This window comes from Mesocricetus auratus, unplaced genomic scaffold, assembly GCF_017639785.1.
Source record: "Mesocricetus auratus isolate SY011 unplaced genomic scaffold, BCM_Maur_2.0 Super-Scaffold_100006, whole genome shotgun sequence".
Classification (NCBI taxonomy): Eukaryota; Metazoa; Chordata; class Mammalia; order Rodentia; family Cricetidae; genus Mesocricetus; species Mesocricetus auratus.
This window is the reverse complement of record NW_024429190.1, coordinates 73,626,146-73,639,893: the sequence shown is the minus strand read 5'-3', so window position 1 is coordinate 73,639,893 and position 13,748 is coordinate 73,626,146. Positions and strand designations below refer to the sequence as shown.

At 42.3% G+C, this 13,748-nt stretch overlaps 1 protein-coding gene across 3 annotated transcripts in view; it reads left to right on the top strand.

The window, feature by feature from the left end:
• The window catches only part of Rasgef1b (RasGEF domain family member 1B), a 498,748-nt gene that overhangs the window by 341,951 nt on the left and 143,049 nt on the right, over window positions 1-13,748 (top strand). For 2 of the 3 annotated variants that reach the window (XM_040747470.1, XM_040747469.1), the window contains one exon: window positions 6,419-6,499. The exons of the other annotated variant lie outside the window; for it this stretch is intronic. In XM_040747470.1, coding sequence (XP_040603404.1) covers window positions 6,419-6,499 — 81 coding nt within the window. The remainder of the gene's footprint in view (window positions 1-6,418; window positions 6,500-13,748) is intronic. 3 annotated transcript variants of the gene reach the window in all.

The following is a 13,748-nucleotide window of genomic DNA, read 5'->3' as shown; positions in this document are numbered from 1 at the left end:
CACCTTTAATCCCAGCACCGGGGAGGCAGAGGCAGGCAGATTTCTGTGAGATTGAGGCCAACATGGTTTACAGAGTGAGTTCTAGGACAGTCAGGGCTACACAGAGAAATCCCATCTTTAAAAAAATGCCCCAGCTTCCAAACATAGAAACGAGGCAATTTTAGGACTTAAGCATAGGAATTTGGGGGTGCCACAGCTCATTGACAACGTGTCTTTTTCCCATCTATAATCTTCCCCAATTATCCACGTTTCTCCAAGTTGTTCCCACCTAAAGGTGCAGGTGACAGCATCCTGCATCCTTGCCTCCCTCTCTCTTCTTCCTCCTCGGAAGCATCATGAGCAAGTTAGACCAGGACTTCCTTGTAAGGGGAGTTTCCCTGTCCCGATTTCCCACTCCCAAATAGCCAACATGGAGACAAGATTCCTTATTAGTATTTATGATAGCTCAGACTTGGTACTAGCTAGCTCTTAAATATTAAATTAACCCATATTCCTTATTTATGCTCTGCCATGTCTTGGGACCTTTATTAGCATGGAACATTCTACTCCTGCTCCCTCAGTGTCTGCTCGAGACTCTAGACTCCACCCTTCTTCCTCCCAGCATTCTCTCTGTGTCAGGCTGTCTTGTCCAATCTCTTCCTGCCCAGCCATTGGCCAGTCAACTTTTTTATTAGCAATGAGAGCAACGCATATTTACAGTGTACACAGACTGTTGCATGGCACTTCCTAGCCTCATCATCTTGTTGAGGATGAAGCTGGATGCCAGAGACCCATGGGAACTAGAGAGAACCATTTCTTCCCATGTGCTGTTTGCTCATGCTTCAGTAGATGACTTCCTATTTTCATTTCTGGTTTTGCTTTTCCTAACTTCTAGAGAATTTAGGTTCATACCTTAGAAATAAGTGGACTGTGATTTAACTAACATATGCTTTATTTGGACAATTTGTGTGCCTCTCTTTAGGTATATTTCAGAGACTGTTTACTGCTTTAGGCATATTTCCATATTGGACCTTCTAAAAAACTATACACAATGAAATCCCAAAGAGGTTTTGTATCAACCAAGAGTCAAAGCTAGTTTTAAGGGCAGTCTGCTTTTCACTGTGTCATAGGCTCTCACTTGCCAGGCCCTTAGGGATGGACATACTATTCTATAAGGGTTGACTCTTTTAAGATGGTAATTACTGATTAACTCATGTTTTATTACTTCTACAAAATATTTTAAATATTTATTATATAAACTGTATATGCTCTGATAGATTTATATTTAAAATTGTGATCAGTGAGTATTGAATATTTTAAAAATTTGAAGTAAACATACCTACTTAAAATATTAGTATACTTCTAAATAATCTGTACCTTTCATAATTTTATTATCTTTGTAAATTATGTTCAACTATTTTAAGAAACTGCTATATTATACAGCTTATAAATAGATATGTAAAAATTCTCACTAAACTTAGCACAGAAGTAAGTTACAGTACCTAGAGAATCATTTGATGATTGACAGCAAGAGAGGAAAGTGATGTATTAAGTTATAATGGAGACCCATAAATAGTTGCTATTTTACTCCAAAAAGGCTCCACGAGTGAATTACAACAAAATATCTCTCTTTAGTATGAGAGACAGTAGCACATTTATTTGAGTGTTGGTTTATTCAATAAACTGAGTTTTGCTTTAAACCCTCCAAATAAGACAGTAATGTGCATACTCTTTTACTTTGGGGAAACTGAGGCTTACCAAGATTCGGTCATTCACTCATTATTGGACTTACTAATATGTTAGAGCTTGGCCCTATGTTTGTGACTCCATGCTCATGGTTTCCACTGTGGCACACGCTAAGGAAATTACAGGCTAGAGACATAGTCAGCAGTTACTCATTAAAACCAGGGACAGACAGAATACAGCAAACACTTGAAACAATGAAGCCATAAAAAGGACATTGGTCATCTGACACTGAGTTACTTAACCTCTGTGGCCCTTAATATTCTCAACTGTAAGTGTGAGTTTGATTATGGTATTTTTGTGTGGGTTTGCTGTTTACAAAAAGAGGTGGTAAATGTATGTTGTAATAACTATTTACACACACCCATCATATATACTATATATGAGAGAGGGCTCTGTAAGTCAATCAAGCCCTTTATAAAGTTGTAAGGTAACAGCAAATAACAAGAGCTACAAATATGTTTATGTCTTTGACTCAGGAGTTCTATTTTCAGAAACATAGCCTAAAGAAATGATTCAAAACATGAATAGAAAATCGTAGTTTTAATTACAAGGGGGGAAATAGTAAAAATATAACCCAATGTCTCAAATGTGTCACAGTTTGCATTATTGATGGGACATTGTATTTTTAGTACATACTAACAATGCTGACTACATAAGAATGCTGGGAATATGCAACACATGATGGGAAGACTGTTCAGGGTCTGCTACAGTGCATTGTGCTAGTTAAACACTCGTATGTTTGGATCGAGGCTGGCAGGAAGCTCACACACAGGAGGAAGACCTCGCAGTGAAGCCCTTTTCAAACGGTGCCTATATTGATGTTCTACATGAAGGCAGCTTTGTGGTATGTTCAGGCCTTAAGGAAGTTGACATAGCATGGTGGAAGAATAAGGGACGGTGTAAAACACCCAGGAAATGGAAATTCATATGCAAAAAAAAAATTGTAGCTTTCCATTCCCAGGGGATGGGAGGGATAAGGACTGAAGGAGATACAGAAAAATGCATAAACAGGTTTATCATGTTCATGTTTGGGAAAGCTATAAGTCGGGGTGCTCTCCACGCTGACCCCCTCCCCACCATCTTTCGCAGAAGCCTGCGATAATAATAACCAGCGAGGGAGGAGGTGAGTGTGGCAGCTATCACAGTTCACTCAAGTTCAAGTTCAGCCAGACTGGACTCACGCAGGGCAAAAGGGAAGCAGTCTAGTCAAGCGCTGTGACTCAACACGTAGCTTCCCTCCACCCACCCTCCTCCTCTCCCAAGGACACCTCACTCTGTGTCTGTGTGTTTGACCCTTCCAAGGAAGGGACTGTAGCTGGCATGGGTGTGGTAAGCACAGAGTGACATTAGCCCCCTCGGCAGCCAGGTTGGTGGAGAGGCAGATAGAGCGGGGGCCTGGGCAGTGGCAGTTAGATTTGGGTACTGTCTCGCTGCTCCTTTTCCACGGGGTGTTTGAAATGTCCCAGCTCCCTCTTAGGTACCAGGAAGTGTGTGTGGTTCTGAAGCAGTATGAAGAGCAACCACAGCGTTCTGTTAGCAGTTCTGTAGGAACTGTGACACTACCTACATAAGATACCACTCATTATGCTTGCTCTGGCTTAAAAAAGAAAAAAAAGGTGTCAGGGGGAGGTTAGCTGGAAGAATGGTGGTAATCCTTGGTAGAATCTGCTTTGGTGGCAAAATAGGCTGTAATGCTCTGAGCTAGCCTGGAGGTATGGAGATGAGGATGGGAGAGTAGATGGGTTTACATGGCCATATCTTATTCAGAGTACTAAAACAAGGCCTCAGATGGAAAGTTTGTTTAGATCCCTTAACTGCCCAGTGACAACCCTTAAGCAGATGTGTGGGAACAGATCCCCCTGCCCAGTAAGCTGAGAAGACGAAGACGATCGATGCCCTCCTTCAAAGCCTTGGTTACTTCTGTCTTTTCGTGCAAAGCGCCTCTCATAATTCATACTGCAGGACAAACGCTAAAGATTGTAATTCCATCTGAAGCTCTTTGATGCCTTCCTAGCCTTGAGAAGTCTAGTCAGAAAGTTACAGCAGGGAGCTCCCCTCACCACCACCCTGCTTGGGGACCACTGACATTTATATCACCACCACTACCCTTGGGGACCCCTACTTTATTTTTACAGTTCCTTGGGAGCACTCTGAATTTATCTTGGGAAGATAAAAAGTGGTAAATGCTTTCACTTTGCCGGGGTCTGGGAGGATGGTTAATTTGCTCTCAGGGAAGCGGCTCAACATCTCTCTGTTCCTCTCTTTATCCCACATCTATCCTGAGCTCACATTCCTCTCGTTCAGCAAGTGGGAAGTGGGGGGAAACAACCAGCCAGCCATGGAAGCACTTTGACACCGGAAAGGGAACAAAATCTGTGAGAAGAACCTGAAATGAGAGCCAGGAACGAAAAAAAGGAGGGGAAGCCTTTCGTCATTGCCCAACACCAGTCCACATTTTGCATATGAACCCATGTAGCTCAGAATAGTATCTTCCCAACAATACAAACAATTTATAGATAAGAAATCTATGTCTTGCAAATGCTCTGTTGCCTTAGTTTCAAGTGTACCCAGTGCAAGGGTATCAAGGGAATGTTTGGCCCGCAGAAAACCAGGCTGCTCACCCCCCCAAGAAAGCTGGTTCCACGTTGCTATAGCAACCGGACCAACCTCAGACTGAAGGGCAGAGTTGTCAAATTCATCTACTGCTTCCTACAGATAGACTTCTTCCAAACTGAATCATGTTTCTCCATCATCAATGCTGCAAGCGTTATTTTTATTTAAAAAACAAACAAACAATAACAACAACAACAAAAACTTGGTTTCAGTGTCAGGTCAATACATTTAGGCCTTTTCCCTAGTGCTGTTCAGTGTCTTTTTATCTCTAGAAGGCAGAAGTTGTAATGGGATCCTTTAGAATCCTACAGAACTTTCATTCATGCATTCACCAATAATATGGTTGGGACTTGTGCCAGTGGGGTTTGATGGTAATTACACTTTGATGGCTGGAACATGACCTGTGAAATGAGTTGCTGGTCTCCGTTTAACTCCTAATGGACAGCAAGCTACCCCCCTTAGAATCTGAGCATAGCTCCCCCCCCTTTCTATCCTCTGAAGTCAGAGTTTGGCATAATTTCTCTTGAGGGGAAATTGCAGAGCCTCCTTCCAAGCAATTATACTTTGCTCTTCTGGGCCACAGGTACGCTACAGTTTGTCTCAAAATACTCTGTGAGATGTGTGTAAATAACACAAGCCGTATTTGTAGGCAGGGCCACCCTGGTAGAGAGCATGTTATCTGCCCTAGTGGGGTGATGGGAAGGTAATTAGTGGCAGCAGGAAGGGAGATTCCAAACCACTGAGGAAAAAATCTTCCTTTACCTCAAGAAACACAGTCAATTAAGGAACAGCAGGGAGTAGGGATGTGTCAATATTTGCTGTTTTATTATTAAAGTTCATTTTTATTTTATAGGATGTGCAGATATGTTTAGTTCTTTTTTTATTAACGAGTCTCTTGATGTCCCTTCTCTATCCAACCAAGAGAAAGGTGATAAGTATGTGTCATGAGAAACATGAGTTTGGATTGGAGACAGCTAGATCTACCAGCATATTGTGGAAATTTGTAAAGACACGCAAAGTTTCAGTTGACTGAAGGAAAGTTTACCTGGGGGAGAAAGAGCCTACACCAGGGGCTTCTCAGCCTTCCTAATGCTGCAACCCTTTAATACTCATGTTGTGGTGGCATCCAACCATAAGATTATTTTGTTGCTACTTTGTAACTGTAATTTTGGTATAAAATTTGTTATGGTCCATTATGTAAATAGGTATCTGATATGTAGGATATGTGATATTTGACCCCCAAGGGATAGGGGCATTTGACCCCACAAGGGGTTGCAACCCACAGGCTGAGAACCGCTGGCGTACACTGTGGAAGACCGTGCTAGGTGGTGAAGCACACAAGAAAAGCAAGACTCAAGTCCCATCCTCAGCAGCCCACATTCTCAGTGGCACACAGTAACGTGCTGTGTTCTCTAGCAATATGGTATAATGGGACCTGCAGCAGGAAGAAATATATCCCACTCTACTGTGAAGCAGTCAGATCCTTCCTCGGGAATCTGACCTGGCCTTTACGGGATGCGTGGGAATTCCCGGGCAGATATTGAAGGAAAGGTGCCAAGAACCAGGGGTCCCACAATGACATTGGGGTCTTGTGACAGTCACATGGAAATATGGCTTGAGGCTTAAGATAATTGTTGGAGAGAGTTGGTGTTGAGGCTAAAAAGTCAGTGGGGTCTCTTCTGTGAGCGGTGAGACAGGAACTTTGGAAATTTTGCCACACTGGAATAAAAAACCAGAGAGTTCCTCATGTTTTTTTCCTAGGCAACGGGATTGGAGTCTTACACTCTGGCCTAAGTCCTAGAAAGATCCCTTAAGAGATAAAGCAGAAATATTCTGACTTTCTGTCAACATGTATCTGTGAATTCTTTGGACATGTGCTAAGTGGTTTTGTAATGTGTCCCTGTGCAAGGTTAAATGAGTTTGCACAGGCTGCAGCCTGAAGCAACCCTGTGAAAATGCTGGCTCAGGTATTTCAACGACACCCATTGCATTAGTGCTGGAGGCAGTTTTGAGGGAGGGAAAGGGCTCCTCACTGTGGGAAAGCCTCCACAGCCTGAAATGTGTGTCTTCTATGTTGCAGGAACAGCAATGGAAACCTGTATACTGCAGCCTTGCTGCCTCATGCCTCACAAGCCCTCTGATTGAGAAGCCAGCAGGGAAAGTAAGACTGCTTTCTTGTCTTGTTGAATGGTGTAACTGGAGCAAAATGGCCTTTATTTCTTTTTGTCTTGAGGATCAGGGGAATTGATCCAATCCATCTCATAAGAGTAGGTGTTAAAATTCCTGAACTTGAACCTTTGGTTGTTACTAGAGGGGCTTGACCTTGGCAAAGTGTTGAGGCTGACAAGCATTGCTGGGAGTACCCCTGGCCTGGGCATCTGCCTCCCCTTACATCACAGTGAAACCTCCCACCCCAGGCTCCTGAGCCTCCCAGTCCTTCATAGAAGGGAGAGTGTACATGTACAGTCACAGCATCTTGGTTTGGTGTTCAGACACAAGTCTTTGTTTTAAAATATGTGTCACTAAGCCATCTTACAGCATAAAGATGTTGCCTCTAAAAGTTGTGTATGTCATAAGCTGCTGTTCTAGACTTGGAATCAGATCCATCCAGGGGCAGGGGCCCCAGAAGAGTTGGGGGGCTTTCTAGAGTTGGACTGGTTGGGTTCACACCCACGATCTGGCCTCCACTAGCTCTAGATTTTGAGCAAGTTCCTGTTAAAAGATACATCATATACCCGGCCTTCTTTGTGGGGCTGTCACAAAGGTGAAATACTTTTATGCAAATCCACAAAGCAAGCCTTTTTGTCTTTAACAGTTGAGATGCATTTACACACAATCCAATGCCCAAGATGAAGCAAAGTCTCCGAAAAAAGAAAACTAAATACATAAAAACTCTTCAAATGGTTCTTCCATAGATGCATATGGGCAGAAGCAGTTCTTACAATTTTAATAACAGAATAGGTCTCTGTCCCTGCCTAGCTCCCAGTGACTTTGCCCCAGATCTGCATCCTCCCATGCAGTTGTCTGTAGTGTGAAATCCCGATGAGGAATCCTGCCTCTGCCTGCTTTGCCAGCAGACAGTGGCAGGGAACATGTCAAGCTTCCTGAAACAGTGTTTGCTCAGCGTTCAGTGAGGTCTGTACTTACCCTCTGCTAACTTCAGTTCAGTGAAAGGAGTTTCGCTTGTCCCAAAGATGAAACCAACCAACCAACAAAACACTGCTCGGATGTCACAAAATGTGTTGGCAAATGTGTGAGGCATTCATTGCTTCACTCAGACGATGCTTCTCCAGTCCATAGACTCTTCATAAACCACCACTTTGCCTGAGGAGTGGGAGCTAGGCTATCCACCAAGGATGAGGCCAGAAGTTCGTGTGCCTCACAGAGGTCTTTCTTGACCAACTGGAAGGGAATCAAACCCAGTATGACCACCTTGGATTCAGTGACATGATTTCTCTGGGTGGTCCTCAGGTTTTCCTTACCTGCTATTCAGTTAGCAGGTAGATTTCTGTGTTTTTTCTGCAACTGTTGGGTTGAGATAGACCAGAAAGAACATTTTTGTTGTCTCTTTTCCCATGGCCCTGGCTTCTGGGCTTAATATAGTTGGTATAAACTACTCTAGTGAATTTACTTCTCTGTCACTCTGACACACCCATGCCCCTGATGGGAGTGCAGGGGGGGGGGGGACATGTGTCCGTGAAAGCATAGGCAGAGTTCATCGTTCAGGTACAGGAGCCAACAGAAGACATTTAATGTGGGTTGTTGGCACTGACAGCTAATCTGCTCAGAATCCAGCCTGCCTTCCTCACTACAAAAAAGCTTTCCTGTGGGTAGATGACTGAAAAGTAGACTGAGATGGGAGTTCAACCACCCCATTGAAGCGGTCCCAATCGAATTCAGGACCTGGACAGACAAGTCCAGTGTGAGTTCATAATAGAAAAAAAAAGAACATTTGAGAGCCAACTCTAATGAAACAGCTAAAGGATGACTCTTTTCTTTAATGCCTGTGGTTGGAGCAAAGCAAGGACACCTTTGGGTCCTAACTGAGAAAGAGAAGCCAGAGAAATCACTGGTGGCAAGCAGGTAAGCAAGCTGCGAGCATGTTTAGCGTCCACCTGGAGACAAAGGAGATTGGGTGTTTTATTTATGCATAATTGGAGTCAGTGCCTTTGGGTGGAACACACGAATTCATGGATATGAGAATGCAAATCTTAAAAATAGGCATCTTGGCATTTCCTGGGACTAGCCTGGCAGCCTTGTTTTCATTCTCTTTGCAGCTGCCTAAGATCCCATTGTGAAAGATGGAGAACTTAGCAGGGCCAGTCCCATGGAATTACAACTAGAGGGCCTTCTCATGTAGCCTGTAGGAGATGCTCTCTGGAGGGTGAATCAGGCCAATGTACTTAAGAATATCTCATGGGAAACATGCTATTCTTTAGAGATTGCACAGATTATACAAATGCAAAAAAGAAAAGATTTCTGGCTCTAAATAAACTAGTTAGAGATCAAAGTTGGACAGTTGAAGAAGAGTTAGGCAGGGATGGCAGAGACCCAAGGATGCAGGGATATAGGTAGCATTAAGGGGTGGCATGAAACTCCACTCCCCAGAGCTGTGAAATTCCTACTTGTGCTTCTAGAAGGCATTGTGCAAATGCTTGAGTCCCCACAACTCTCACAGTCCTTGGGATATGGAAGCAGACAGTGACCATGGTGAGGCCAACTTGCCTTTCTCAAAGGAATTCAGATGACGGGTCTTGGCTTCAGAGAGACATAACTTGAAGCCATGATTTGACTGGGAGAGAGGACAAAAAGAGATAAAGCGCCAAGAGGAGATCGGTGTTATTAAATGGAAGGGCGGATAAGAAAGTAAACATGATCCCTGAACCCTTTGTACTTATGGGTGAGTGAAGGGGAAACTGAAGGAGCCCGGGGGAAGTGACTGGATAAACATCAGATGAAAAGAGAGGGCCAGGGACTGCAGAGTCAACAGTGCTGCTTCATGTCAAAGCTTAGCGGCATCTGCGGGAAGAAAGAATAGGGGTGTCCTTCGGAAAGATAATATTGTTCTTCCTAAACAACATTTAGCCCCATAAATGAGGGGTGTGGTCTTCTATGGCACAGCCCTTTCCTAATCATGATATGTGGCCAGAGTCTGAGTGAACAACACCATTTTTTAAGTGCCACAGAACTTTACTACTCAGGGTTTTCAATGACCCAAATAGATGGAGATGCCAACCGTCTATGCTTCAACAGAAACCACCTAATGGCGTGGGAACAACACTAGGTAGTTCTTAGGGAAGCGGTCATTGCATAGCTGTAGTTGTAGTTATAGAGGATCCTAACTTTTCAGTATTAGATCACCTGATTTAGTTGCTTCTCTTCTGACTCTTGGCCATTTAGACACAATGAATTAAGCCAAATATTTGTCTTCTGGGAGTTCCCATGACAAGAAGGAAATCTTCAAGTTACCGGTTCTTCTGCTTCTAAAATAATGAAGGTTTTAGTTGGGCATATGTCTAAAATAAGATACATGTTTAGCCTCTTTAGCATCTCCACATGGCTGTGTCTAGATTACAACCAGTGGGAAGTGAATGAAAATGATGTTTGCAAATTCTGTCCCTTTTGCTGGGTGTGCCATGTGGATGTGGCAACCAAAGATAGAAATGCTGTATGGACTAACACAGGATAGCGGAGGAGTCACGCGTAAGACTTAGGGTCTCTGGCTCTGTGGAGTCCATGGCTTCTTATACTAGCTTAAGGCAGACATTATCTTCCATCTCATTTGCACCTCTGCTCTTTGGGTGCTGGTATTGTTGCTACAGTGGTGTGGCATCCAAGTCAGCAGCTACCTAGAGCAGGGGAAAGAGGAGCCGCCTGCACCATGGAGGCATTCAGAGTCCAGTGCAGGTTCAGCAAGTACAATACCTAGTAGGTGAAGTAATGAGGAAACAGAGCGGTGAGTATCTACCACCTAAATCCACCCTGGGGACAGAGAGGTAGAGAAGCTAACACTCACCTCTGAGGAAGGGTGATGAGTAAGACCTTGTCTTTAAGCGCTAAAGGGAATAAAACTGGCTATCTGGATTCAAAGAAACTTCCAGAACTGAAGGCAATCAAATTTACTTGAAAATATTCAAGAACTGTAGTAGGTAAAGGGGCATAGGGTCTAGCTGTGTTCTAAATACTGACAGTTAAGAGCTAATGCAATGATTCCATGGATAAAGGCACATGCCATCAAGCCTGAGGGCCTGGGTTTGATCCCCAGGAACTACACGGTGGAAGGCAAGAGAGAACTAACCTTTGCAATGTGTCCTGTGACCTTCAAATGTGTACCACATGTGCAGGCATGTGAATGCATAAGCACAGAATGAGCAAGTAGATGTATTTGATGTTTTGAATGCTTATATTTGTACAACGTAATGATGAAATTGACCAACTATTGATAGGAAATGTGCTGAAGGCTTCAGAGTTTCATAAAAGCACCATATCAATAGCAGAGATTTGAAAAGAGACTTTTCTATTACATGGGAACAAGCCAAGGGAATTATAAGGAAATGCCTCTTCTTGTTCTTTGTACAAGCAAACTCCATTATCTGCAGGAAGTAACCCAAAGGGTACTCAAAAGAATGAAATCTGGCAGAAGGATGTGTTCCATTTTGTAAAATTTGGAAAATTTAAATATGTATACCACACCATTGTTAGTTATTCAGTTTTTCAATGGGCAACTACTTTGAGTTCAGAAAAGGATAATTTGGTCATTACATGAGTAATACCTGCAAAGTAAAGACAGAAAATGCACCAGCAAGGACTATAAGCAGAGTAGAGCTATTGTCCACCACATAATCTTTCTATTGAGTCCCAACATCTGTAAGTGGCTGTCAGTACTTTAAGGATACGGTGTTATCTTCAACTCTACATTTCCTACAACAGGCTTGACTCCATGGAGCAAACACACTGAACCATAGCATTTGTTTTCACTCCATAATTCAAGGTTTTATGGGAAAATGAACTGTTCCCTCATATCTCAGTCTAGAATTATGTTTCTTTAACATTAAGGAACACTTTCCATTTTACCTTCATAATTTAAGTTTCTAAAAGGTCAGCTGTTACCACTATTATCCATTGGAGCCCATGTTGTTAGTTTTTTTTTCCCCACTGGGCCTTTGCTCAGAGACCTTGGTACTATGTTGTGGCTAGTGTTGGTGCCTGTTTGCTGGTGGCTCGATGAATGAAGCTGTTTGCTCTCCAGCTGGTTGTCTCTATGTTACCTCCATTTATAATGATATTTTTAAGTTTTATTTTCTCTGTTGTAGGCCTACTAAAGACAGGGTATTTTTTAAATGAATGCAAATATCACTGTCTTATAAATAATAAATAATCAAGAGTGGGGATATATAATCCTGAAATGTATATACCTGGATTCTCAACAGCACCTGAAAGACAGCTGGAGCTAAGGTTTGTAACATCCTCAGGAGATTATCTGTGTTGTAAAGCATAGTCTGAGAGAGCAGGCCAAGGAGCCTGACCTCCCATCATTCCTCACGGGCAAGACAGTTCTGACAACAGCCTCAGGAAGAATTCAGAAGGATTTTTTAAAATTTAACAAGAATGCATAATCAATGACAATACAATTTTTATCTTCCTTTAAGCCTGGAAAAGCCCAGTCCTAACTCTAAGAAGTTACAGAAAATAAAAGAAATATGAACAGTTGATACCTGTAATTTATTGGAACTATTAAGTTATTAATAAAATTCCTTACTTCCACAAGTATGTTGATGTCTATGCACAGTAAAAATGGGAAATATAAGAAAGACAAATACATCTCCTCTGTTCTTGTATTTCTCCTGGTCTCTAAAGGTTAAACTATAGAATACAACATACATGGGCGAAGTGTGCACACACTTACACAACAATCCCCAGACCCTCGTTGTTGTGGAATGCTCCATCATCACAGGGTACACGTCACACTTGTCCTGCACAGATGCTGTTTACTCTTCCCTTATCTCGATGCACCAGTACTCTCCATTAGCACTGCCCCAGATCGTTTCTCAGAATCCAGCTGGAAAATACCAAGTGCAACTTTTGCTCAGTAGACTGGCCTAAATGTTACTGAGAGAAGGGGAAACTTACATTTAATGTTACCCACCCCATGTGATGCAGCGTGCTTTAAACAGAATTGCAAGGCAGTTTGGTCCCAAATGATAACAGCAATAATAATTGCTCTAATGACAACCACTGTTTGAGGACTCTAAGCCATACACTATCATAAGTTTTTACAGGCAGTATGTCACTTAATTATTTTACAGATGAAGCCTTGAGGATAAACAACTGCTTCAAGGTTACAAAACTAATAAATGGTAGTAGAGATGGCATCGAGACCCAAGCATGCTGACTTCAGACTGTGCCTGAAGATGTTGCTCTAACGTTTAGACAACCTATTCCCTGTTGAAATATAACTGAAGTTTCCTAAGAGGATTAAAAAATAAAAAGAAAAAAAAGAATGTGACCTGTCTTATATTGTAGTTCATTCTGGCTGCAGTTAACCTACCTTAGATTTTATTTTACCAAATGGCCCTGGTTATAAATAATAAGGCCTCACCTATAGGAAATCTCTGTGAGCATGCAGTGGTAGGCAGATCCTCTAAAGGCAACTGCTTTGCAAAGAACTTTAAAGGGAATTTGAGCAGTACTGTCACTATGAGGTTACTAAGATCGAAATAATCAGAAGTATTCCTCAGGAGCTATTCCATATATTTAGATGTCCCAGTTTATGTGCTGGGGGAGAAGGAGGCTTGATGCTCACAGTAAGTCATGAGGCTTTGCTTTTGATGTTAAGGATATTGACATTCCCAAGGAAAAAGAGTCAAAGTGGTATTATTAAAGATCATTAAAGTTCAGTCTAATGAAGGAATCAAAACAAAGCTAAGGGTGGAGTTGAGATCTCCACTCACCACTAACGCTTGTTAAGTTTTGCATATAGGTCATTTGGATGCCTGTTAAAATAAATGAGTATGAATGAAGTGAGCAGAGAACAGATCTCGCATAAAAGTTTATGGTCTGGAAAGCAGGCAGGTAATTAGGGTGCAATGAACTCCCCAATTGTGTCTGTTTTTAAAGGTCATTTCCTGCACTTCATGAGAGATGGAGAATTACTTTTGGTCCCCATAAAACGTGGTTTGTACCATTATGAGCATTTCTTTCAACCCACCTTATTTTAAGGTTGGCTGATTGTATGTCTGTCTCTTTCGCTGGCTCATAATATCCTTTGCTATGGGCTGGGCTGGGATAGAGAATTGTACCTTATTTCTTATTTATGTTCCCAAAGCACTAAATGCAGTGCTATCCAGACAGTAGCTGCTTGTTAATAAGAGGGAGTGGTAGAAGAAGGATTCTCACATTGCTGACTCTGT